This window comes from Carcharhinus amblyrhynchos, chromosome 3, assembly GCF_965287045.1.
Source record: "Carcharhinus amblyrhynchos chromosome 3, sCarAmb.v2.hapA, whole genome shotgun sequence".
Taxonomy (NCBI): domain Eukaryota; kingdom Metazoa; phylum Chordata; class Chondrichthyes; order Carcharhiniformes; family Carcharhinidae; genus Carcharhinus; species Carcharhinus amblyrhynchos.
The window spans coordinates 40,278,493-40,306,329 of record NC_137326.1 but is presented as its reverse complement, the minus strand read 5'-3'; the positions used below and the strand labels follow the sequence as shown (position 1 = coordinate 40,306,329).

General features: G+C 40.4%; 1 protein-coding gene across 1 annotated transcript in view; it reads left to right on the top strand.

Moving 5' to 3' along the window:
• Nucleotides 1–27,837, top strand: part of eogt (EGF domain-specific O-linked N-acetylglucosamine (GlcNAc) transferase) — a 53,720-nt gene that overhangs the window by 13,013 nt on the left and 12,870 nt on the right. The window contains exons 5-11 of the mRNA XM_080183389.1: nucleotides 2,210–2,318; nucleotides 2,447–2,541; nucleotides 3,579–3,683; nucleotides 9,161–9,267; nucleotides 13,617–13,720; nucleotides 26,927–27,019; nucleotides 27,120–27,191. Coding sequence (XP_080039515.1) covers nucleotides 2,210–2,318; nucleotides 2,447–2,541; nucleotides 3,579–3,683; nucleotides 9,161–9,267; nucleotides 13,617–13,720; nucleotides 26,927–27,019; nucleotides 27,120–27,191 — 685 coding nt within the window. The remainder of the gene's footprint in view (nucleotides 1–2,209; nucleotides 2,319–2,446; nucleotides 2,542–3,578; nucleotides 3,684–9,160; nucleotides 9,268–13,616; nucleotides 13,721–26,926; nucleotides 27,020–27,119; nucleotides 27,192–27,837) is intronic.

The following is a 27,837-nucleotide window of genomic DNA, read 5'->3' as shown; positions in this document are numbered from 1 at the left end:
CCCCCTTTTGCAGAGTCCCCCCCCCTTTTGCAGAGTCCCCCCCCCTTTTGCAGAGTCCCCCCCCCTTTTGCAGAGTCCCCCCCCCTTTTGCAGAGACCCCCCCCTTTTGCAGAGTCCCCCCCCCTTTTGCAGAGTCCCCCCCCCTTTTGCAGAGTCCCCCCCCCTTTTGCAGAGTCCCCCCCCCTTTTGCAGAGTCCCCCCCCCTTTTGCAGAGTCCCCCCCCCTTTTGCAGAGTCCCCCCCCCTTTTGTAGGTGCCCCCCTTTTGTAGGTGCCCCCTCCATTTTGCAGGTGCCCCCCCCCCCCCGATTTTGCAGGTGCCCAGCTGTGTTCCCGAACACCTCAGGTCTTCAATGGTGTTTGATCCCCCTGGTGTGGCATGGCACCTGGTCTCTGCTGGTGGGGATTTGCAGTGACTCTCACTGCTATGATGGCATGTCGGTGATGCGAAAAATTCCAGGAAGCTGGAGATGCCATGCAGGACACGTTAATAGGATTGAAATTTATTCAATCCCATGCAAATCAGTTGATCTTGCTGGCAAAATAGAGCCATAAAGATTGTGTGCAGTGCCAAACTGTGTTGCATCTGACACAAACCAGACTTTTGGCCTCGCACACAATCTTACCAGCTTGCTGCACCAGTCTGTGAGAAAATAGTGGCAAAACTAGAGCTATTCCCTTCAGAGGAGATTGAGGGACAATTTGATAGAAGTGTTCAAAATAAAGGTGATTGGCAAAAGAAGCAATGGTGATATGAGGAAAAATTCCTATATACCTTGAGTATCAGGATCTGGAATGGGCTGTCTGAGGGTATGGTAGAGGTAGATACAGTTATGGCTTTCAAAAGGGAATTGGATTGTTATGTAAAGAAAAGTAAAACAGAGCTGTAGGAAAAAGGCAAGGGAGAGGAATTAGCTGAATTACTTTTTCAGAGAGCTTACATGGACCCAGCATGCTGCACAGTCTCTTCTGATACATCTTGCATAACTATTCTATAACTCCTCCCCTCTGCGCCAAGATCCCACTGCAGTAAATGTCAGAGTCATAATTTTACGAACATTTAGGTGTACTTTTTAGTGTCAGTGTGATTCACACTCTGAATAAATGCAAGAGACAAAGTCATCAGACAACTTGGGGCAGCATGGTGGCACAATGGTTAGCATTGCTGCCTCACAGCGATTCCTGCTACGTCACTGCATGTGTAAAGTTTGCGTGTTCTCCCTGTGTTTGTGTGGTTTCCTTCGGGTTCTCTGGTTTCCTCCCACAGTCTGAAAGATGTGCTGGTTAGGTGCATTGGCCATGCTAAATTCTCCCTCAGTGTACCCAAACAGGTGCTGGAGTGTGGTGATTAGGGGATTTTCACAGTAACTTTGTTGCAGTGTTAATGTAAGCCTACTTGTGACATTAATAAATAAACTTTAAACATTTTATTGGATTGCCCACAATTAATACAAGCAAGTGATGCATCTACCTACTTACCCTTCAGGAGACCCATGGGGCTAGGAGTTGATCAGTTGAAGTTGTTAACCTGACAAAGAACTTCACCTCATGTTCTTGAAATTGCTTCTTTGTTGCTGGTATTGTCTCAGTCAATGTCACATGATTAGTTATGATACCATGGGAACAAAGGGCCCCAATTAGTATCTGTACTCTGCACGGTAAAGTTCCTTACCTTGTTCAGAGGAGCTCATTTTTACTTCTCTCTTAGTAATTTTTCATTGTCCCTGGGCCTTAATTCTGTTAGATTATTGTAATCATGCTTAGTTAGCTTAATTAGGTTCCATTATATTCTAACTATCCCATTATGCTCAATGCTTGTACCAAGCCACTTATCCTGTAAGGGTAATCTACCCTACAACTGTCAATGTGCAAAGTGCACCATGATGTTTTATGAAATACTCTTATTTTATAACTCCTTGAGCATTATGTGTCCTTTGAAGTCATTGCAACAGACACGATCTATCTATTCAACCTAAAATTCTCTATTTTTAAGCATATTCTGTCAGTGGAAAATACTACCCCCTGGAGTGCAGATCAAACGATCAACCCCTCAGTTAGGAGTAGAGATTGGCACTGCCTCTTTATCTCCACTTGCACTGTTCTTTGACTGATCCAGTTAAAGAGTGACCTCAAGATTTGGGGAATTTGCTGCTTGACTGGTAAATGGGTGAATCGTACATGAAAGGAGTCATTCTATGTTTTTTGTCACAGGGCCAACACAATAGAAGCAGCACAGGATATTTTCTGGAAGCAAGCTGACTTTGGATATGTAAAAGAAATGCTTCGTGAGATGAAAACGCTGTGTGAACCAGCCAAACCAGTAAGTTTTTGAAAACAATCTTTAATCTGCTTATTTTAAAATTAACCTCAAACTTTCTATTCACTGTTGTTTTCCAAACTTGATTTCTCAGGTTTAACTAATTACATTCCTCTGGGGTTTTATTTCAGGGAGATTCATCTTTAGTGTGCTCAAAGTATACTCGCTATTGCAGAGCTACAAATCTTTACATTGATTTGAGAAACCCAAGAAGAAGCACAGATAGGTCTCTGGTTTCAAATGTCTTCTTTATGGTAATAAGCAGAAACTTTGGATGAGACTTAACTCACTGGGATATTAACGTGGCAAAGTAAATGAACGCTGGACATGGGAATGCAATAAAAAAGGAAGTATCCTTCCAAAAAGAACTGGGTAATCTCTTAGGCTACAATTTTAATGTAGCCAGAATGAGCAATGCTCCCCCACCAATGGGTGGAAGGAGGTTGGAAGTAGTGTGAGCTGGGGTGGGTGGGGTGGAGGGGTGGATTTTGCTAAAGTATGCAAATCACAACCACATCCTGATGATGATCTATCTGTCATCTTCTTCATAATGGTTGTTGTATGAGTGTGCACCTTATAGAGACAGGACACTTCATTAACATATTTAAACAAGGCCCCCGCAGTACAATGGAAGCCATATTTATATTAAACTGCTGGCATCTGAGTTTCCTGGGAAACTGGCAATGAAAGTGAATGGTTTTTACAATACTTCATGTGGGCTAGGAGGAGCAGGAGTGCTCATCCAGCCCCTCAGGGAAGCCTTCAGCCTTCCTTCTGCCAATAGCAGCCTCTCTGTATCATTTTCCAAGATTTCCCCTCCTGATCACCAGAGACCATCCCCAAGGGACTTCCATTGTGTCATGCTGCTGCTTTTGTCTTGCCTGTCCAGCAGTTAGGCACACTATCAATTTGGTCTGCTGATAGGTGGAAAATAAAACTTTTAAAACAACATTGAGATCCTGCTGTTAAGTTTAGCTGAACCTTCATGTCCCTGGCTTTATTTGCACTTTCAGTGTTAAATTTAGATCCCACTAAAGGTATGTTTACTTTTAATCAAATTATAAGTGCCCTTTTTGAACATGACATGATTTTGGAATACCAATTTTTGAGAATACATAAGACTTAAATCTTAAGGGATACCAGAAGTTAAATCCTTGGTGTTTTATATTTTATCTATAGCAATGGCAGAATAGTAAGATAGAGGCCTCAATGTTAATAATCTTTAGAAATTGTAAAGCATGAGTGCGGATCTTCCCTCAACAGATACAAGGAAGATTTCCTTCAGGATGGTGAAATTGGAGGCTATTGTAAATTGGATAAAAAGGCACTGTTGGCTGAAGGAGAACATAAGAGTCCTCTCCAGTCCTGGCAAGTTTATGTACTTTTTCGGTATTGTGATATTCATATACTTACTGTGAGTGAATGATAATTCATGTTTCAAGATGTTTGGAAAAGCTACGACTTGTTTTTGTTTTCATCCTTTATTTACCACAAAGACTTTAAGTTAAGGAAATGTCCATCGGTCCTCTGCACATATTTGCTAGTCATAAAAGCAACTGTAACAGTTTAATTTAGTCTTAACTGAAGTTCGATATTGGAATATGCAATGTTTGCTATTCAACAGTCCATCTCTGGGGAATATCATTAACTACATTTTTACAACTTTCTTTGCAAATTGCCTTGTATCTCATCTTGGGTGGATTTATTGTTGTTTGCTGAGTGTGCATTATCCACACTGATATTTATAAACCTGAAATATAAAACTTTCTGCACCTCTCAGTTACATGAAATCTCAGTGCATCCTCAAATAGGACATTCTCTCATTGACTCATCTGCATATTGCAGAATGAGTGATTTCATAATTCCTGGAGATTTGGAACAAGTCATCTTTCAGTTCGGGTTGGTGCAGAGACTCATTAAAGGGAGTGAGAAAAAACATCTTTTGGAGTCTTGAAAAAGACAGTTCATGAGAAGTTATAACAACAACAATGTATATAGCATCATTAATTTAGCAAAAGGTCCAAAGTTGCTTTGTTGGAGTATTATCAAAACCAGACATTGAAACACATTATAACATATTAGGACAGACAGGTCATACGGATAGGAACAGGAGTGGGCCAGTCTGCCACTTGAGCCCACACCGCCATTTAATAAGATCATGGCTGATCTGTAGCCTAACTCCATGTGCATGCCTTAGGCCCATATCCCTTGATACCCCTGCTGAATAAAAATTTGTCTCTCCCAGAGTTAAACCTAACAATTGAACCAGTATCCACCGCCATTTGAGGAAGAGAGTTTCAACCCTCCACCACTCTCTATGTAGAACTGTTTTCTAACATTTCTCCTGAACGGGCTTGGCCCTAATTTTTAGATTATGGCCCTAGCTTCCAGAGCCTTCAACTAGTGGAAACAGTTTATCCTTATCCACCCTGTCCTTCCCGTCAATATTTTGTAGACTTCTATCAGATCACCCCTCAACCTTCTGATTTTGAGAGAATAAAGGCCTATTTTTGTCTAATCTCTCCTCATAACTTAATCTTTGAAGTCCAAGTATCATTCTTGTAAACTTGTGTTGAACTCTCTTGAGGGCCAAAACATCCTTTCGAAGGTGTGGTACCCATACCTGCTCGCAGTCCTCTAAGTGAGACCTAACTAGGATTTTGAACTACTGCAGTATAACATCTGCATCCTTATACTACAGCCCTTTAGGTATGAAGGCCAGCATTCCATTGGCCTTGTTAACTATTTTCTGCATCTGGTTGTGGCATTTTAAAGAGCTATGCACCCGACCCCCAGATCTTGTTGAACATCTGCTGAATTTAGCTTTGTGCCTTTTAAAAAAATACCCTGATCTATCCTTTTTTGATCTGAAATGGAGAACCTCTCACTTATTTGTATTAAAATCCATTTTCCACAGCTTGGCCCATTCCCCCAATCTATCAATATCCTGCTGTAGTTTTATGCTGTCCTCAATACTATTCACAATGCTGTCCCACTTTGGGTTGGCCTAAAGGTGAGTCTTAAAGAGGAGAGAGAAAGGTAGAAAGGAAAAGAGGCTTAGAGCTGAGGTAGCTGAAGAGTACCAAGAGTGCAGTGATTAAATTTAGGAGTGTGCAAGAGGCCAGAATTGGAGGCCACAAAAATCTTGTGGGTTGTAGAGTTTGAGGAGGTTGCAGTGATGAAGGGGCAGAGTCATTAGCAGTTTAAAAGCAAGGATGAGAATTTTAAAGCAGAGGCATGGCTGATATAGATCAGCAAACAGGAATGTTTGAAACAGTGTTTTGGATGAATTCAAGCTTCGGGAGGATGGGAAAATGGGAGACTGGCTATTAAAGTGCAGGAATAATTCAGCTTAGAGTGACAAAGATTTAATTGTTTCAGTAACAGATGAATGAGGCAAGATGGAGTTGGACTGTATTATGGAGGTGCGGAACACATGAGGATGGCCTTAACCGGGATCTTGGGTTCATGTCACACTATCTGTAACCCCCACGACTTGCAAAATCTCATTAACTGTTCTGGCAGTACACACATCTTCAACCTGTACTTAACTCTCTTTCTACTCAAGTTGTCTGTACCTATAAGACTTGATTACCTGTAAAGACTCGCATTCTGACCATTATCTTGTAAATTGAGTTTGTGTCTATATATGCCCTATTTGTGAACACAACTCCTCACTCACCTGACGAAGGAGTGACACTCTTGTGCTATGAAATAAACCTGTTGGACTTTAACCTGGTGTTGTGAGACTTTTTATTGTGCTTACCCCAGTCCAACCCTGGCATCTCCACATCATGGTGGAAGAAAGCATAAGAGGCCACAAAATTTTATTGTTTTGCGTTTTCTAATTTGATTTATACCCTATCATACATTTTAACAGAAATAAATCATTGCTGAAAGAAACATTGTATAAATGTAAAACAATCATTTTAATGTTGCTGAAATGATATTAGAAGTTGATATTGTGTGATTTTGGTATGAGTAATTTTAAGTATTGGCAATAAAAGTGCAACACGTAATTTGTAATTTTGATAAATATAAAATAGGAGAATGCATTACCATTAGAGAAAATTAACATTTTTTATGTATTTGTTGCATGGTTATCATTATGAGAAGATTTCAGTTTATAATATACTATTCTTGGTTTACCCTCATGGGTGCTATGGTTATAAACTAACAAGTAGTGGCAGCAAGCACTGTGGTCTCTGTCACTTCTCAAGACAGTGTATAATGATTTATAATTGAAATATATCTTGAATTATACAAAATTTGGAATGATTCATTTTGTTGTTGCAGAATTTTAATTGTATATAAAACAGTGGATTACCAGTCATGGCTGAGATTAAGAGCCTGTCATAGCGGCAGAACTGGTACCTTTATACATGCAACATATTTTCTGCAACTGTGGCAACAAATAATAGCTTGCATTTATATATCACATTAAATGTGGAAAATCCCAAGATGCTTCACAGATGTGTTGGTGCTGAGCCGAAGAAGGTGATTTTAGAATTTTAGAATGGTTTACCCAAAGCTTGGTTGAAGTAGTAGGTTTTAAGGAGGATCTTGAGGGTAAAGAATGAAATAGAGAGATAGAAGGGCTTATTTCAAACCATGTGGCAGATGAAAGCATGGCTGCAAATTCTGTGCAAAAGGGGGGGAGACGCTGCATAAGAAGGGAGAGTCATAGAAGTGGAGAGTTTGGAGGGAGGCCGCAAGCTGTTGTGCATGTAACAGAAAGTGGTGGAGGGTTAATATCATGAATTTCAATACAAGGATGAGAATATTAAATTTGAGGCATGGGAGATCAGGAGTAGGTGAGGATGGGCGGGATAGAATATGGCTGACAGAATTTTGAATGAGCAAATGTTTATAAAGGATGGAAGGTGGGAGGGAGTTGGAATGTTGAAAGTGGCCAAAGCAGATGAGCTGAGGTAGGGGCAAAGACAAGATGTTACAGAGGCATGAGCAGACAATCTTTGTGATGGAAAGCATATGGGATAAAAGGTTTTCTCGGGGCCTGAATTACAGCCACTCTGGATCCTCCCAGAATATTGACCACGGAAGGGGCTGGAGTTGACAAGAGAACATTTTGTGTTGAGGCTGAAAGATGATGGTTTCAGTCTTTTAAATTTTTCTCTGGAGGAAATATTAGGAAGCTGTATGTTAATGTGCAGTTTGACTGAGGTAGTGGAGAAGGGTTGGGAGCAAGTGAGGAGGTCAGCAATGGTAAGAGAAGTTGGATGTCATCAGCATAAATGTGGAAGCTTACCTCATGTCTGTGGATGAGTCAGAGGAGGATTAAAGTATAGATCCTTATGGGGCTTCAGCAGTACCACTACAATAGTTGCAAGAGAAGACATTGCTGGAGATACTCATCATTAAGGTGGGTAGGAGTGGAACCAAGTGAATGCAATCTCACTGACCTAGGTAAATGGAGAAAAGGGGTTAGAATAGAATAGTGTGGTTAACCATGCCAAAGATTGCAGAGAAGAGGAGAAGGTGTAATTAGTTCAGGTCTTGAGTATTGATGAAAAAAGAGACATGCTGTTAAAGTTTTCCTGCTATTGATTCACTCATCAGAACAGATGTAAGAATTGCTGTGAATCAATTATACTCACAAGTGGGCCAAAGGGTGTCACTTTCTGATCTGAACAATGCCTATTCTACCGCAAAAATCTTTGAACGATAAATTATCTTAAACAGTTTAAGCAACAGGTAAAGCTAGCCTTTCCACGCTGCTCCTATGCAGTTGTAACATGTGTGGTATTTTCCACTAATAGGATGCTGCCTTCAAGCCAAAGAGACATTCTTTACCACACAAGGGAATAATGTGGTAAATGAATTTCAGTGTTGATACAATACCAAGTACACAGCAGTATGTCCCAATGATCATATCAAACATCTCCCTTTGGCTGTTTGCAATAGATAGAATCCTGTATTCAACCAATCTGTCCTTGCAAAATTCAGAATATAGTGTCTGACGTCAGATATGATTCAATCCTAACTTTCAAAAAGGAACTGGAGTATAATTGAAAGAAAATCTGGAGTATGGGGAGCAGGGAGTTTCAGTGAGCTAGCACAGCAGGCTGGACTAAATGGTCTCCTGTGCTGAATGGTTCAATGATTTATAATAAAACTTCTAGCTTGTTAATAAATCTACAGTGACCAACACCTTTAGTATAGTTGATATGTATCTCAGTACACTACTCTAGAATCAGAGATTGGTGGATTTATTCAATGATTTCCCAGCTAGGAAGTTTCCAGTTTTGATTGTGTTATCAGAAGACAATATAGAGAGAAAAAAAGTTATCTTTGGCTAGTTTCTTGTAACTCCCAGCAGCTGACAATGGTGAAGCATTAACGGAGGGGTAGGAGTAGAAAAACAGTTCCACTGTTAACCTTTTCTTTGTAAAAGTATTAACCCTAACAGCAAAATTAGGTAACAGTTTGCAATTCAGTGCTACAGCTTATAATGTTTAAAAATGAAAACAAGTGATATGAACGGCAAAGTGGGATTCTCATGTTCCCTGATTAATATCATGTTTACAAGCTAGTTTTGCATTTCCATTCAATTGCCTTCATTATAATGACACATAATTGCCTTCATTATAATGTTAGAATAAAATTTGTCAATTCTGGAGAACTAAGCCACCTATTTATGGCATGGTACATTTCAACATATTCAGTTAATATGAAAGATGCAGTGGTTGCATATGACACTGGGAAACTCTTTGACATTTTAAACTGGAGCAAATTGAACAATGATTAAATTACAAAATAGTTGCTATCCTTAGGCTGCACTGATTCAATAGTTTTGTACCATTTATAATGTATTCTTTGCACAGGTTTGCAGAACTACAATCATATTCTCAGCTGAACTTTCAACTGATAGAAGATGGAAATTGTGACCTCATTATTGAAAAGCCAACCTACTTCATGAAGCTAGATGCAGGTAAAGTCAAATAATTTTCCATTAGATGCCTCTTGCATAATGTTGAGCTCTTGTATCTAAAGTAAGCTATTTTATTCATATTGCCTATTTTTGAAATTTAATTTTATGTTTATATTTTAAATTGTATCAATTGAAAGTAAATGTAAAAATATTCTGAATTATTGAGTGAAAAGCTGACTGTAAATTCTCTGGGATCTTGTCATCTTAACAGCTCTCATTTTTGTATCAAAGCAAAATACTGCAGCTTCTAGATATCTAAAATAGAAACAAAGAACTGGAAAAACTCAGCAAGTCTGGCAGCATCTGTGGAGAGAGAAACAGTTAATGTTTCGAGTTGAATTTGACTCTTCTTTGAAAGTGAAGGGAGGTAGAGATGTGATGTGTTTTAAACTGTTTAAAGGTGGAGGAAGGGGAGGTAGAACAAAAGGAAAGTTCTAGGATAGGTTAGAGGGTGGACCAGATTAAAAGACAAAGATATCATAGAACAAAAAGCAAAGTGAACGGTAATGGTTGTAGTGAAAAACAAAGCATTAGTCTGAAGTGAGTGTTCATAGAATCATAGAATCCCTACAGTGCATAAGGAGGCCACTTAGCCCATTGAGTCTGCACTGACCACTATCTCACCCAGACCCTATCCCCATAACCCCATGCATTTACCCTTGCTAGTCCTCCTTACAATTTAGCATGGCCAATCCATCTAACTCACACATCTTTGGACTGTGGAGGAAACCGGAGCACTTGGAGGAAACCCACGCAGACTTGGGGAGAACATGCAGACTCCACATCGACAGTGACCCATGTCAGGAATCGAACCCAGGTCCCTTGTGCTGTGAGGCAGCAGTGCTAACACTGTGCCATCATGCTACCCCAAGTGTTAACGGCAGGATAAAGAACAGCTCTTTCTGAAAATAGAAGCATGAAAACAAGTAAAAATGGAGGATAGAATTCATGGTTTGAAGTTGTTGAACTCAATGTTGAGTCCATAAGGCTGTACAGTGCATAATTGGAAGATGAGATGCTGTTCCTTAAAATGGAATGACACAATAGGCCAAGGACAGAAATGTGAGCAACTGGAAATTGGGGTGTTCCACATATTGTTCACCCAGTCTGTGTTTGTTCCCCTCAGTTTAGAGGAGATGACATCGTGAGCAGTAAATAGATAGATTGAATTAGAAGGACAAGTAACTTGCTGCTTCAGCTAGCAGTGTTTGGGACCTTGGACAATGAAGAGAGAAAAGTTAAAAGGGCTTGTGTAGTATATCCTGTGATTGTGTGGTAAGGTGCTGTGGAAAGGGAATGAGGTGTTGGATGTGTTAGAGGAGTGGACCAGACTGTCACAGATGAAATGATCCCTTTGGAATGCTGACAGGAGAATGGAAGAGAAGATGTGTGTGGTGGTGTCATCACAATGGAGTGGTAGAGGACAATTCCCATATGGAGGCTGGTGTGGTGGAAAGTGAGAGCAAAGGGAACCTATCCCGATTGTGGGATCAAAGGGTAGAGGTAAGAGCAAGGGAGGAATTGGATCAGAGGGCTAACGTAAACCACAGTGGTGGGAGGTGTGGGGTGGAATCCTCAGTTGAGGGAAAAGGAAAACATGTCAGAAACATTGTTGTAGAGGATAGCATCACTGAAACATATGTGACTTAGACAGATAAACTGGGAGAATGGAATGGATCCCTTACCAGAAGTAGGGTATGAGGAAGTGTAGTCAGCGTAGCTGTGGGAATTGATGGGTTTGCAGTAATTATTAGTGGACAGCCTATCCCTGGAAATGGAAACAGAAGTCAAGGAGGGGAAGGCAGGTGTTGGAGATGGACCATCTGAAGATTAGAGAATGTTAGAAATTGGAAGCAAAGTTTAAACAATTTCAGACCATGAACTCTGTCCTCAGTTTTGGTTCCTCCCCTCCGCCCCAGTGTATCTTGTGTTTATGTTTTTGCTTTCAGACGGTGCTGACCTGCATCCGGCTTTTAACACTCACTATGGACCGTGCTTTGTTTCTTTCGTGCAGCCAGTACCATGCCTTTTGTTCCATGACATTTTGCTATTTAATCTCTCCTGCTCTGTAACCTATCCCAGACCATCCATCTTGTTCTAGCACCCCCTCCCCTACCCCCCTCTTTGAACAGCATAAAGCCCATCACATTTTCTACCTCCCTTCAGTTCTGAAGAAGTCATATTCAAGTTGAAACATTGGGTGAAATTCTCTTCAAAAAATTCTATGTGTTGAATTCATTTGAAAACTGGAGTAATTCACACTGTTTTTTTTCAGTGGGAGCTCAGAGGAGAATCTCCTACGCTCTGTACACTGCAGAGAGCACTAGTGTAATTCACTCCAGAAATCAGGGGATGGTGCCTATTTCCAACCGGGAGGCTGGCAGCATAGTGCTGAGCGGACAACTGCTCATGCGCTGATCTCTCAGCACCGAGATTGATGCGTCCGCAGTGGCCCCTGTCTGCTGGCTTCCCAGTTGCTGGCCAGCTCGATCGCGGGCCAGCCTCATGACCCCCACAACGCCAGCTCTCCACCCTCCCAACAGCCCGTTTGCTTGCAACCCGTACATATCTGGCCCAACCTCCAACTCCCCTCCTCCACACTGCCACCCTGCTGTCACCCCCCCTCACACCCTTCCACCGGCAGTCCCTAACAACCACCCCCCCCCCCAGTCTGCAGTCCCGATACCCTACACCCTGCGCCGCCCCGCCCTCCCACCCAATGGCCAGCGGCACTCACTGGCCTCCCTCCTTTCCTCATTGATCTTGACTTCAGAGTGACAGCGGGACACCCACTCCCACCATTCACCCCATCAGGCCCCATCTCCATAGGCCATGACTGATGCCCTATGCCAGTGTGCCCCTTGGGCATTGGCACCTTGCCCCTTTGGCCATGCCAGGGGAACAGGCTGGCACTGTCAAAGTGGCAATGCCCAGGATGCACCACTTGCCTCCCAGGCTGCCTGACCCTCGGGGGGGCCCTGATTACCCCTCCTTCGCTCCAGCAGGGTTGGGCTGCTAACTCCCCGATAGTTGGGAGGTATAGTAATCCCTGCTGGAGTGACCCACTCTGGTGAGGTGGGGGAGAGGGGGAGATGCTGGCAGGCCAGAAGACCTCAGCCGTGGGGCTGCTGATGTGGTGTGATGCCGTGGAAATCCGGCTCTGGGAAATGCCAGCGGGGCAGATCCCGTGCATTGGGCACCGCTGCAATATCCTGGCCTGCAGCGCTAAAAAATTAGTGCAGCAGAATGGGAGAATCACCCCCGTTAATTCTGTCTTTCTCTACAGATGCTGCCAGATCTGCAGATTTTCCCAGCACACACTGTTTATATCTCATCTTTGTGTATCTCAGAGAGCAATTAACTTAAATGGCTGAGTGTAAACTTGCAATACACAGTGGCAATTTTCATTTGCCTATAAAGAACTGTGCATTAATCTCCCTTCTTAAGATTCTGCAGGGTTCACTTTCATTGACAGCTCCTCTGATAGTGGAGCAGTTTATAGTAATCCACAACAGATCTGGAATACATCTAGCTTATTAGAATTAAAAGATACATCTTCTAATGGAAGAGGAAATGATTTATCTGTGACTTTCTTTTGATCGGGCTTCCAACGGATTGGTTCAAGTTTAGCAGTGCCCATTTAGTTCAAGTGGAGCTATTGCATCATAAATACAGTGGTAATCAAAATTCATTGATGGGCCATCAAAGCAAATCCACAGTATTTGACAACATTTAGTGTCATTAATCATGCACCACTCTCCTAAAATCCTAGAAAATTCTAAATATTCACTATATTTCCTGTTGCTGCAAGTATAAAACCAAGCATATGCATAATTATATTGACCTTAAAAGATTTTATATAGTGCTTTCAACTTTTCCTTCAACATGTATGTAATATCCACATTCCTTATTCATAATTATTAACAGATCTATGAGTTCTTGATCACAGTCTTGCAGCTCAGTTCAATGCTTACAAAACTTATATTTTCACAACCTTTGTTTTAAATATTTCAGAAATAATTCAAGTTAAGATTTTGTCAAACACTGAAGATGTCTCTACAAAGAAGTAAGGGGCAGGATTCTCTGATCTCATCTATATCTACCTTGCTGCCAGCGAGAATGGAGACTTTGGCACTCAGCTGAAACTCCATTCACTGCAGGGCACTAGAGAATCCCAGCTGCAGACTAGGTCAGAGCTTTTTGGTGAAGATGTTGGTGATTGATGCATGTATCCTACTAAGAGGCTAACAGTTTGATGATATCATTGGAAGTGACCCCAGCTGAGCATTCACCAATTAGCTGTAACTAAACAAATTTTCCCTAATTTATTAATTTTTTTTAACTTTCAGGTGTCAATATGTACCACCATTTCTGTGACTTTGTTAATCTTTATATTTCCCAACATATCAACAATTCGTTTGATACTGATTTGAACATAGTAATGTGGGATACGGTGAGTACACCATTGATTTGCTATAGATTATGGAACACTAATAATTATTCATCTGCTATTTACTCAAGGGAAATCTGAGAAAATAATGGGAAAAGTTAATAAGTATTAATAAGTTCTTTCAAGCGAGTTTTAATTTCTATACAGTACATGTGATATCCCAGTTTGGTTTGCATTTTTTTATTGGTTGACAGTTGTTGACCTACTTGCATTTTATATTTTGCCACACTTGTTTTAGAATGAATCATGTCTGTTTGGCTTGGGAAGTCAAGAATTAGTTTTGGTGTAGCATATCTGACTTCTGAGTCAATATCTTTTCCAAAGATTTTGAATTTTATTAAGTTTGGTTTCATAATTGGTGCCAACAGGCAGGAAGATGCTTCCTGCAACTGATTCCTACTGCTTTACATTATAATAATTCATTTCAAAACTTCAAAAAGAAAATCCTTCATAAGGTTGAAGATGTGTTAAAGTCAAGAGAAATTCTGAATCAACTCAAGTGTGGCAGAGAATGAGTTGGTACCCATGGTTCCCTGCCTGGTAAGTTCAAGATCCCACAAGGGATATGGGAACATAGAAGAATGGCAAAATAGTAACTGATCCCTGAATTACTGTTGCATATCTCTTTGTGGCCAGTTAGAAAGCAGTAGATATTTGCATTTTCCATTTGCCTTCAATTTATGCAGCAAAACATAAAGGACAGGAAAGGAAAATCTCCAATTTAGAATGCTTATCCTCATGCTTAAATCCTTTCATGGCTTTGCCTCCCCCGCCTTGCATCTGTGCATCCTTCAGTGCTACAGCACTCATAGAGCGTTCTTCTTTCAACTCTTGCATTTCCCTCTCTTCTCCCCATCAGCGGTGACCTTCAACTGCCCAGGACTCAATCTCTGGGGTTCCCTCCTGCTGGCATTTCACATTTCCGCCTCCCACTTGTTTAGTCAGCCACTTTTGCCCAGTGTCCATTCTTGATCTTTACGCCTCTGTGCAATGTGTTGGGATATTTTCTTCAATAAAGGCACTATATAAATGCAACCTGTTGTTTGACTAGACAACTTTTAAAAGTAGTTTCTGAAAATGTGTGTCATTATATGATCTAACAGATGCAAAAGAGCAAAAGGTGTTGGATGATGTATTTGACTGTTGGAATACCACACCTGGACATCTGAAGTTCAGTTTTCTTTTTTGATTTTATTATAGGCAAGATATAGAATTATTGGAAATAATGCTGAGGAGGTCTGTGAGATAGAATATTCCTGAATTTTTGAGAGTGCACAATGAGGAAAGATACTCTAACCTGGGAATGGGTATTCAGCAGAGGTCCTCAAGATTTTATGGATATGGAGACTCTGAATCACAAATGGAAAAATTAGAGACATGGTTCAAAGCCAAGATTATCAGAGGAAAAGAGGAAACTTAAGCAACAATTAGTATTCGGGCAATGATAGAATTGTGAAACAAATTAGCGCTAAGGGTAATGGAACAAACTTGCGTGGTAGGTTTTATAAAAGAATTAGACTGATTCCTTTTAGGAAATAGCATACATGGCTATTAGGTCTAGAATTATAGTAAAGAACCGGATGGGGAGTTTGAAAGAACATGCTTGCTGGACCATTGGTCATCTTCACAAAATATTCTTCTGTAATATAAATTGAAGCAATAGTTTGTTTGGTAGAATCTGCCAATGCCTTTACTGAAGGGAAGTTGGAAGGAGAGAGTAGAGTTAGGGAATAAATTTACTACTGTTACCTCTGAGCTTTTTCTCCATTTCTCTCAAAGCTCCATGTTTGAATCCTTTCAATAAATCTTTGACCCATCCTTCTGACAGCTCTCTAAAATCAGGTTCCCACTCTGCCACAGAACAGGAACAGCCCTAACTAAAATCATAAATTATGTACCTTCATTTTGTTGTCCTAGTGCACTATCACTGTTTGTATTTCTCTACTTTTCTGAAACATTTGATGAGGCTGACTGCAGTGCTCTGTCAGTGCCTCTCCTCCGTTGCCCAACTCAGTTGGACTGCACCTAATTAGCTCCACTTCTGTCTATGCAGCCAGAACATCTTCAGTAGTGGCTCCATTATCCACCCAGGCATTGCTACTTCTAATGTCCCTAAGCATCTAATTTTGGCCACACTCAATGCTACCATTTGATTCTATCATCACAACGACATATATATACTGGTGTCACCCAGGCATAGCTGCCCACTACACCTTGTGAAGACTCCATTGCCTTTGTGTTGCCAAACAGCTCATCTGGCATCCAGTTTTGGATGCATTGCGATTACCTCCAGTTGTACATTAGGAATCTTCTTCAACCCCTGCCACAAACTCCATGATCATGCCATCAATTCAGATCTCTTCCTTCACCCATGTTTCAGATTGAATCAGACTGGCCAGATTTTGGAATTCCTACTTAACTCAACTGAGCTCCCAACCCCTAGTCTCTCTATCACAAAGATTGTCTACTTCTATCTGAGTGATATTGCCTGCATCAGCAAATCAGTTACTGAAACATTTAACACGTCTTCATGAATTCCAAACTCAACCATTTTCCCTGCTGGTCTGCCAACCTCCACCCTCCATAAATTTCAGCTGATCCCAAACTCCCTTTCTCATATCCTTTCCTGCTTACCTGTCATCTTTATGTTTGCTGATTTATGCTATTGTAGCCCTCCAACATCTCAAAGTTAAAATGATCATCCTCCTGTTTGAATCTTGGCCTTACCCACCTCTCTCTCTCTCTCATGTTTTACCTTTCCTCCAACTTTTGCATCTGGTGCATCCCCATTCCTTTCCATCTTTCATTGGTTTTCAATGTCTGGGCCCTTTTCTCTGGAATTGCCTCCCAAAATTCTCTGCTTCTTTAACTCATACCACTTTCTGACTGCTGAGCATATCATTCTTCTACTTCGCCTTTCCTTTATTGTTCAGCTCCATGATGGCACTGTTGCATGGGTTGAAACCTATATGCTCCATGGTAGCCTGGTCCAGAAAATACTTTTCTCCATCCCTAGCAGTATTCATTTTTCTTATCTACATTTGCCCAATACCATCTGTGGGCAAAGAATAAGTTTTCATATATATGCGGATGATGCTCAACTCTTCCTCTCCCTCACTTGCCTTGACATCTTGGAGGGAATTTTCCCATCACATCTGCCATGGGAATTGCGGGCATAAACGTGTTCTCTTAGCATCCACAATGAAATCCTAAAAATCCTATTCTGTCAGCTATTATTTTTTTAATACCAATTCAGTTTTAGGTTGTCAAAGTTCTAATTTAAAATAAATATATATATATGCAAGAACAAAAGGCAAAATCGATTGGACATAATCTGATTATACACTCTAATTTAAATTATTTTGGAATGCAGAGCAAGAAGTTAATGTTCAATTATTTTACACACTGTAAACGTAATTGCATTCATGGTAAGAACCCTACATCTCTGCAGTTTATTTATGACACATTTATTACTGGTAATCTGAATCTAAATGTGAATTATTTATTACTGTCTCTGAACTCTAGTAGCCTTTAAGATTGCCACCCAAAGCAATTAAAAGTAAATTTGCTGCTTTATAGTAGCTATCTTGTGCAGTAGGATGATGATCATAATTTACTCTGCTACTCAAGTTACTACATTTTCTAAAAAATGGTTTTGCAAAAGTAAAAATTGGATTAATTTTCTAATGTGATCAATATGAACACTATAAATGATAGTATTTGCTAACTTATATTCAGAAGTCCAATTTGGATTGGATGAAGTTATTTGCCAGAAGCTATGTAAGCACTGCAGATCCAATGCATTTCAATTCACCAAGTCTGTGCTGACACAGATTCCTCGCTAATATTTTCTTGCTTCTACCTGGTCCAAAATACTCCAAATGTGGCCTAACTAAAATCTTATTCAGCTGCAACAAGATTTTCCAATTCATATACACCCCAATCAAAGAAGGCCAACATGCCATATGCCTTCTTGATCATCCTGTCCACCTGAGTTGCCACCTTCAGGGAACTGTGGATCTGCATGCCTAGATTTCTTTGTATGCTATTATTTCTAAGGGCTCTACCATTTATTGTGTACTTTCCTTCTCCAGTAGACCTTCCAAATCACATCACTTCATATTTTTTCCAGTTAAATTCCATCTGCCATCTTTTGGCCCAGGTCTCCAGCTGATTTATATCCTGCTGTGTCTTCTGACAACCTTCTTCACTATCCATCATTCCCCTAATTTTTATATCAGCTGCAAATTTACTAATCAGACCACCTACATTTTTCTCCAAATCATTTATATATATATACTACAAACAACAGAGGTCCCAGCACTGATCCTTGTGGAATACCAGTTGTCACAGACCTCCAGTAGAAAAGTACTGCTACACTTATACAAGCTAGTTTTGTATCCATCTTACCAGCTCACCTCAGATCCCATATGACTTCACCTTCTGTATTAGGTTGCCATGAGGAACCTTATCGAAGGCTTTACTAAGGTTCATGTATATAATATCCACTGCCCTGTCCTGGTCACTTTTTCTGATCACTTCCTCAAAGAACTCAATCAAGCTTGTGAGACACAACCTCCCCTTCACAAAACCATGCTGCCTATCGCCAGTAAGTCTATTCTCTTCCTGATGTGAGTACATCCTGTCCCTAAGAATCTTCTCCAATAATTTTCCCACCACTCAAGGCTCACAGGCCTGTAATTTCCCAAATTTTCTCTTCTGCCCTTCTTAAACTGAGGAACAATGTTAGCTACTCTCCAATCCACTGATACCTCACCTGTGGCTAAAGAGGATACAAAGATTTTGGCCAAGGCCTTAGCAATTTTTTCCCTCACCTCTCTCAGTATTCTGGGATAGACCCTATCTGGCCTGGGGACTTGTCCACCTTAATGTTTTTTAAAAGCTCCAATACCTCCTTTTTTATCTCAACATGTCCTAGAATGTCAACATCCTCCTTTCTACAGTCACCATTCAACACATTATTCTCCTTTGTGAATACTGATGCAAAGTACTCATTAAGAACCTTATCTACCTCATTTGGCTCCACACACAAATTCCCCCTACTGTGCTTGAGTGGACCTACCCTTTCCTTAGCTACCCTCTTTCTTATATACGGAGAATCTCCTTAATCTTGCCTGTCAAGGACATTTCCTGGCCCCTTTTTACCCTCCTAAGTCTCTGCTTAAACCCATTCCTGCTATCTTTGTATTCGTCAAGAGCCTTATCCGTTTTCAATTCATGTATACCTCTTTCTTCTTTTTCACTAAACTCACAGTCTCTCATCATCTAGGGTTCCCAAATCTTGCCATCTTTATCCTTCATTTTGACAGGGGCATACTTGCCCTGAATTGTTAACAACTGACTTTTAAAAAATTCCCACATATCAAATGTGGATTTACCGTCAAATAGCTGCCCCCAGTCTACATTCCATAGATTCTGCTTAATACTGGCGTAGTTAGCCATCCCCCAGCTTAGTACTTTCACTCTGGGACAACTTTTATCCTTTTCTACAAGTATCTTGAAACTTATAAAATTGTGATCACGGTTCCCAAAATGGTCCCCCCCGAGACACCAATCACCTATCCAGGCTCATTTCCCAGAACCAGCCCCTTCCTGAGTTGGACTATCTACATATTGCCTCAAGAAGCATTCTTGAACACACTGAACAAACCCTGCCCCATCCAAGCCCCTGACACTAAAGGGATCCCAATATATGGGTGGGATTTTATAATCTCATTTGGACGAAATTCCTGCCTGAGGTCAACAGAGATTTTTATTGTTGGACCCTCACCCACTCTGATTCCGTGGTGGGTGAGGTGGTAGAGTTCCAGCCTATGCTGGGCAAGTTAAAATTGCTCATCGCAACAACCCTGTTGTTTTTACATCTTCCCATAATCTGCTGGCATATTCTCCACTTCAAGCTGGCTGTTGGGGGGGTCTTAGTACAACCCTGACAGTGTGATTGCACCACTCCTGTTCCTTCCACAAGTGTGTTCCTTCCAATCTTTTGTTCATTCATTGATGAGCATTACAGAAAATGAAAAATCATGGGCAGAGTACCGATAGGCGCTCCTGGTGGGCAAGGCTCTCAGAGAGAAGCATGCAATCAAAACTGGTCGGTGATGGTACTGGAAGCAAATCTTGTTATTCTGATAGCTGCTCTTGTGATCAAATGTCTGGGGCAACGTAAGTTAATCTAACGGAACAGAAAACCAGGCATTCACTTGCAGCAGGAAATGGGAATACAAAGTAAAAATACTTGAGTTGGAAATATGAAATAAAGATAGAAGATGTAGGACATACTCAGCAGGGCATGCAGCAACTATAGAGAAAGCGAGTTCATGGCCCACATTTTCTGGTTTTCAGATCATCAGAGACCAACTGTACCCCCAAGATGCACATTGGGATCCAGTGGAAGTCCTGATGTGCTGACCTCTGTGGGAATTGTCTGGGAAGTTTGAACTTTCAACAAGTATTTCCCTTGCTCCCTCGGAACCTCTGCAAAAGTTTCTGACTTTTACCTGAATTCTAACCAGGAAATTTTAGACAGAATTATTGATTCCTAGCTGGCTCCAGAACTGGCCTCCCAATCACTCACGCAGAGCCTGCCCTGACCTGACCTTCCATCATACCCACTCAGCCACCAGCCTTACCTCATTTTACCTCTCCACTGGGCTAGTGCAAGAGTATTTGCCGTCCTAGGGAACCTCCCCCACCCCATTAACTTTTGAAAATGAGCACAGTAAAATGGTCACACTCTCAACGGTCACTAAAAATGATCAAGCCAATAAGTAGTTGTTATCCGCAGCCTGTCCTTAGCCCTAACACTGTTCTGCTTCTGCAGCTCCATGTTCCCTCTGCATCTCACACTAGATTTGTGAGTTCCAGACCCACACCTCTCACAGAAACTCAGCCTGTACAACCATGAGATCACCCAGGAGCTTTCTGAATGGTGAACTTGAAAACTTCGAACCCTTAAGTAGTTAGCATTTTTAAACAGCAGCATCATACGTATCATTCTTAAGTGGGTTTACCCAGAACTAAAAATGTTGGTGTTTCTGGGTATTGTGGGGAGAGGGAAATGTAGTTTTTCCTCTACCACCTAAGTATATGACTGCACTCGTGCTAGATGTTACAGATGATGAAATGACCTGCATCCTAATGCTTCATTTGACTGCAGAATTATCTTCAGGAAAGCACAGAAATACAGTAGCAAAGCCTGCTTTAATTTTCAGCTTTAGTATTACAAATCCAATGTACAAGAAAGGTACAACAGAGGGTGATCTCAGTAGCAGCTCTATCAGCTTCCAGCTTTCATTTCCATTCTGTAGCAGCATATTGTCTAAATGAAATAGTGTTCACATGAACAAAATATAATGAATCACACCAGACCTACAGATGGTTTCATTTTGATCTTGCTCTCAAATCAAACTTGCCAGCAGTTACACAACATGCATGCCAAACAGTAGAAGCAGCGTATATAGAGAGAGTTTAGCAATTCCACAACCACCAGTCCTGGCATGTCAAATTGTAAATGATGGTGTATAATGAAACAGCTCACCGGAGGAAGAGACTCCATAATGATTCCCATCCTCAATAATGGGGGATGCAGTACATCAGTGAGAAAAACAAGGCTGAAACATTTGCAACTATCTTCAGCCCGAAGTGCCTAGTGGATGATCCAATCTTGGCCTTCTTCAGAAGTTCTCAGCATTGCAGATGTCAGCCTTAGCTAGTTCAGTTTCTTGACATGATATCAAGAAACAGCTGAAGACACTGGACACTGCAAAGACTAATGAGCCATGACAACATTCCAGCAATAGGACTGAAGATTTGAGCACTAGAACTAACAGTTCCCTAGCCAAGCTGCTCCAGTACAGTTACAACACTGGCACCTACCTAACAATGTGGAAAATTGCTCAGGTATACCCTGTCCAGAAAAAGCAGGACAAATCCAGTTGATGAATTACTGCCCCATTAGTTAACTCTCGATTATCAGCGAGGTGGTGGAAGATGTCATCGACTCTGTTATTAAGCTACACTTACGCAGCAATAACATTCTTACTGACACTTAGTTTGGGTTCTGCCAGGGTCACTGCTCCTGACCTTGTTACAGCTCTGGTCCAAATATGGACAAAAGAGCTGAACTTGAGGTGAGGTGGGAGTGATGGCCTTTGCTATTAAGGGCAGCATTTGACTGAGTCCAACATCAAGGAGCTCTAGCAAAACTGAAGTTAATGGAAATTGGGGAAAACTCTCCACTGGTTGGAGTCATGCCTAGCACAAAGGAAGATGGTTGTGATTGTGGAAAACAATCATCACAGTACCAGGACATTACTGCGGGAGTTCTTTACAGTAGTGTCCTAGGCTAAGCTAACTTCAGCTGCTTCATTAGTGATATTCCCCCATAATAATATCACGTGCAGATGTTCGCAGAAGATCACATAATAGTCAGCATCATTTATGACTCCTAGGACAATCTGTGTTCATTAGTAACAAGTCTTCGATAATATTCAGGCTTGGGTTGATAAGTGGTAGGTAACATTTCAAGCCACTTAAATGCCAGGCAATGACCATTGCTGAAATGTCACTATCCACTTCCTGGGATTACCATTGACCAAAAAATGAATTGGACTAACCATGCAAATACTGTAAGTACAAGAGCAGATCGCAGGTGAGAATTCTGCAGAAAGTTACTCATCTGCAGAGTTACTCATCTGCTGACTCCCCATGGCTTCCCTAAGGCATCGCCAAGGCACAAGTCAAGAGTGTAATGGAATAATCTCCACTTGTCAGAATAATTGCAGCTTCAATAACACTCGAGAAGCTTATCAACATCCAGGACAAAGCAGCCCATCTGACTGGCACACCTCCACCATCTGAAACATTCGCTCCTTACACTACAGTGGCAGCAGTATGTACCTCTATAGAATGCAGCACAGCAACTAAATTCCTGTGACGGAACCTCCAAACCCATGACCTCTATCACCTAGAAGGACAAGTTTTCCTATAGACCTATCCTTTCTGCCCTTCTTTAATTGCCTCTCTAAATCCTCTCAAATGTTGTATGTATTTTTTGCTTCAGTGAACTGTCTTCAGCGACAACTGCATTAAAAATATTAGGACCCCTATCTCTAGTTCAGGTTGGGTTTAGAGTGGGTAGGTTTGGATTTTTAGGCAGGAACCCCAGAAGTGAGGAATCTCTGCATATTCTGCAGAAATTAACTGCAAGATTTTACGTTTTCAACAGATTTTCCACCTATCAGCCAGCCAGGCTACCCACTCCTGACAGTTGGACATCATAAAGGGGTTTGGATGTCACGGTGGGGGGTGAAGTGGTGGAAGTTGGCTGATGGCATGCAGGTAAGCTTGTTAGGCTTAGGGAAACAATCTTGCTCCCTCTGGCCCACAAACAGTGCAATAAAAGCATCTAACCTCATGGATCTGACCCTTCTCACCTCCTTTCACCTGCTGGGATTTCTGTGTCTCAGGAACTCTGACCTCCATGAGTTAGAAATGAAAATCCAGTAAAAATTGTGGCATTCAGGTCTCTTAAACATTCTACTGATTGATCCACCCTTTGAGAACAGGTTGGTTGGCTGCCATCAGATCAACCCCTGTTAAAACTGGAAGTTGGCAGCATTGGAATCAGATTTTAAAACTTAAAATGCAAAAACATGCATTTATATAGTGCCTTTCATGACATTGGGTGTAAAGCACTTGGAGACATCATATGAGAATCTGCATTTGTAAAATAAGTGTATCAATGAGAATACAAAATTATATCAGTAGCTAAAAGTATCTCAAAGAATGTATGTATGGTTCATTACCAAAATTCTGGTCTCTGGGAAAGTAGCCATTAATCACAACCTATCTATGTGATGCAGTATTTCTGTATTTTACAAAACACACCATATAATAATATTCAATGCTGAATCCACTCTGATTTGGATTTGCTTATCTTTTCTCTGACATCTGTTTTCTGGTGATGTTGATATCCCATACTTCAAAATAAATTGAGCAGTGCTTTCACTTTTTTCATGTCATCAGTAACCTGAATGTTTCATTAAAATGATAATTTTGAGGCTTGTCTGATTCTTCAGAGTGTGTTAAATTGTTCTGAAAAACAATTCCACATTTGTTACAGTTAATTTTATTTTGTCTACTACTGCTATCTCAGCTTAGTGTCTCTCTCTGCAGGTATGGTTCTTAACTCTTGTAAAAGCTGCAATTCAGATTATTTCAAAATTGCTTATTTACAGTTAAACTTTTGAGCAACGAAACAGCACCACTTACAGAAAGATTGCTGATTCTTGATCACAAGTGTCTCAAATAGTACCAAGTCTCTTTATTCCTGCCACAGTTATGTGTTTTGCATCAATGACGTTGTGAAAACTGTTTGACAGTACCAGTTAGGCCATTTCCTTTTTTTAACTTTTTTACACACCTTCCATGCAGATTGCTTATCTGTCTCCATATTCTACACTTGAAAATAAATTAAATGCTGATTTTATCTCTTTGATGTAGTCTGTGTTCTGGTCACATTATTAAAATATTTTAGAACCAGGCTCTCTCTTTATAAGTTGACTTGGAAAGCTGTGTATTTTTAACATCTCTCCACTTTCATTAGTGTTGGTGACTTTTATGTGTCCGTTTCAGTTGGCTTGTACATGAGTTATCTTAATAGTTTGTATTCTCAGTTTTGGAAGCTAAATTTTGGATGACTTCTGTAAGAGGAATTTTGTGAAGGCGTCCCCCTGGGGTGCTTTGTAATTGTTGAACCTCACTCAACTAATGCATAAACTGTGAAAGACAGTATATAGTTATAGAACAAAAAGGAATTTATTTGGTAATGCATGCATCAGGAGAGAGACACAGTCAATGAGGTTTGAGTGTAGTCTCTGAGCTAATATTACAAGGTTAAATTATTATATCATTCTGAACATTTCAATATCACACCCAGTCTTGTCAATCAAAACTGGAGAGCTCAATCACAATATTCAACATTATTATCTTAGCCAATTACGCACCACCTGTCAACAGGAATTACAGATTATTGGCTTATTCACAAAATTCCTCTTACAGAAGTCATCCAAAATTTAGCTTCCAAAACTGAGAATACAAACTATTAAGATAACTCATGTACAAGCCAACTGAAACGGACACATAAAAGTCACCAACACTGATGAAAGTGGAGAGATGTTAAAAATACACAGGTGGATGTGGTCTTTCTAGATTTTCAGAAGGCGTTTGACAAAGTGCCTCACAAGAGGTTATTGCAGAAGGTCGAGGGACATGGAGTTGGGGGTAGGGTGTTAGTGTGGATAGAGGATTGGTTGTCAAATAGGAGGCAGAGAGTGGGGGTCAATGGGTGCTATTCGGATTGGCGGATGGTGACTAGTGGAGTGCCCCAGGGGTCGGTGCTGGGGCCTCAGCTTTTTACCATTTATATAGATGATCTGGAGGAGGGAACCGAGTGTAGAGTGTCGAAATTTGCTGATGACACCAAGATTGGGGGAACGGCAAATTGTGCGGAGGGTGTGGGGAGTCTGCAGAAGGATCTAGATAGGCTAGGCGAATGGGCCAGGAAATGGCAAATGGAATTTAATGTTGGCAAGTGTGAGGTGGTCCACTTTGGTAGGAAGAATGGTAGGAAGGACTATTACTTACGGGGCGAAAAACTGCAGCAGGCGACGGTGCAGAGGGACCTCGGGGTCCTTGTGCATGAGTTGCAAAAACCCAGCTTGCAGGTGCAGCAGGTGGTCAGGAAGGCGAATGGGATGCTGGCCTTCATAGCGAAGGGGATTGAATATAAAAGTAGGGAGGATGGCCTACTCCTGCTCCTATTTCTTATGTTCTTATGCTTATTGTCCATATAGGTTCCTTCCCCTTTAACTTGGAAACCAAGGCCGTAGCCAACATCTATGGTTTTTAATTGGTGAAAAGATTGCTGGAACTGGGGCCTCCCTTATCAGCATGAGAGACTGCTCCAACCTCGCTACCCATAAATGAATTTATTCCTTGAAATAGCAGGCCTATAATTAAACTTGTTTTTGTGTATCCAAAAACAGATAACAGAAGCTGCCTTTCTGTGCTCCATTGTATTCAAAGAATTTGGCCTGTCTACCATTGTGTTTCCCATCATGCTGCTTTCAGAACAAAGTTGGCCAAGGCATAATACATATATATATTGAAATTATAATTTAAGCTTATAATACTTGGTCAATCTGAAGTTGTACAGTTTATAATACCTTTGCAGTTTATAATACCTTTGCATAATTTGTTCCAGGCACATTGTGAATTCTCACGATATATAAGAGGCACTTTATAGTTCCTTTAACCTTGTCTACTTATTATAGTAAAACTAAAATGAGGGGCCTCATACTAAGAATTCTATACTAACCCCCCAGCAACTTCAAAGTAACTAAATTATCAATAACTCTTTTGACGACCTCATGGACTCAGTTGTGATTACTAGTACAAGTATCTCAATCTGTTGCCACTTACAGATGTTTGGAATTATATGTATTTCTGATACACAGGGATAATATATTTGCATTTTTATATGTTGCTATTTTTAATCTCAGTTCTAATCCAATCACTCCCTTGAAATAGCAGGCCTATAATTAAACTTGTTTTTGTGTATCCAAAAACAGATAACAGAAGCTGCCTTTCTGTGCTCCATTGTATTCAAAGAATTTGGCCTGTCTACCATTGTGTTTCCCATCATGCTGCTTTCAGAACAAAGTTGGCCAAGGCATAATACATATATATATTGAAATTATAATTTAAGCTTATAATACTTGGTCAATCTGAAGTTGTACAGTTTATAATACCTTTGCAGTTTATAATACCTTTGCATAATTTGTTCCAGGCACATTGTGAATTCTCACGATATATAAGAGGCACTTTATAGTTCCTTTAACCTTGTCTACTTATTATAGTAAAACTAAAATGAGGGGCCTCATACTAAGAATTCTATACTAACCCCCCAGCAACTTCAAAGTAACTAAATTATCAATAACTCTTTTGACGACCTCATGGACTCAGTTGTGATTACTAGTACAAGTATCTCAATCTGTTGCCACTTACAGATGTTTGGAATTATATGTATTTCTGATACACAGGGATAATATATTTGCATTTTTATATGTTGCTATTTTTAATCTCAGTTCTAATCCAATCACTCCCCCTTGTTCTATCTTGCAGAGTTCCTATGGATATGGTGATTTATTTAGTGATACCTGGAAAGCATTTGCTGATCACAATATTATACATCTAAAGACATTTGACTTGAACAGGGTATTGACATGCTTGATATTTAATATCTATAACTTGTACATATTCAGAAGTGTTCTGCTTATACATCATTGTATTATTCCTTTTGAATGTGACAATTTAGGTATGCTTCAAGGAAGTCGTCTTTTCATTACTCCCACGTATGCGCTATGGATTGTTTTACAATACCCCTTTGGTAAGTGTGTCACAAGCATTAAAAAACTATTGATTTGTGTATTGAGAACAATGCTCATCCAACATATTTATTTTACAATGAAATGACCACACCTTATTGCTGAGTTTTTAACCCCTTTGCTGAATGATTTGCAGAACATAAAATACACTTGAATTCAGTAAGGATGATTTTCAGTTTTATAAAATGGATTGTGAGAGGAATGCCCAACTTTTGAGTAGTCATAAACAAGACACAGTAGAGAGGCTCCAACATACCAATGCCCATTGTGGGCTGTACAAATCGAAGTCTATAACAGGTCTAATGAAAAGTTTATTCTGAAAAATGTTAGCTGTAAAATTGGAGTTTTTTATTTGTGATGTTGGAACAAACAACCAAACTTGCAACAGTTTTCAAAAAGATCTAAAGATCAAAAGATTTCATTGTGAAGTCTGGCATGGGATTTTCTGTTACTGAGACCGTTTTGTATGCATGTTAGCTGGGAAATTTGCTTTCTTTACTATGAATCCAGGTAACAAATATTTTTCATAGTTTTGTATTTAAGTTAGTTACCTTAATTTTATATATTAGCGAGGAAAGGGAGTACACCGAGAAACAATGTGTCATCATTACAGTAGTAGATATTGGCGTTAGTCTTTTTATTAAAGTA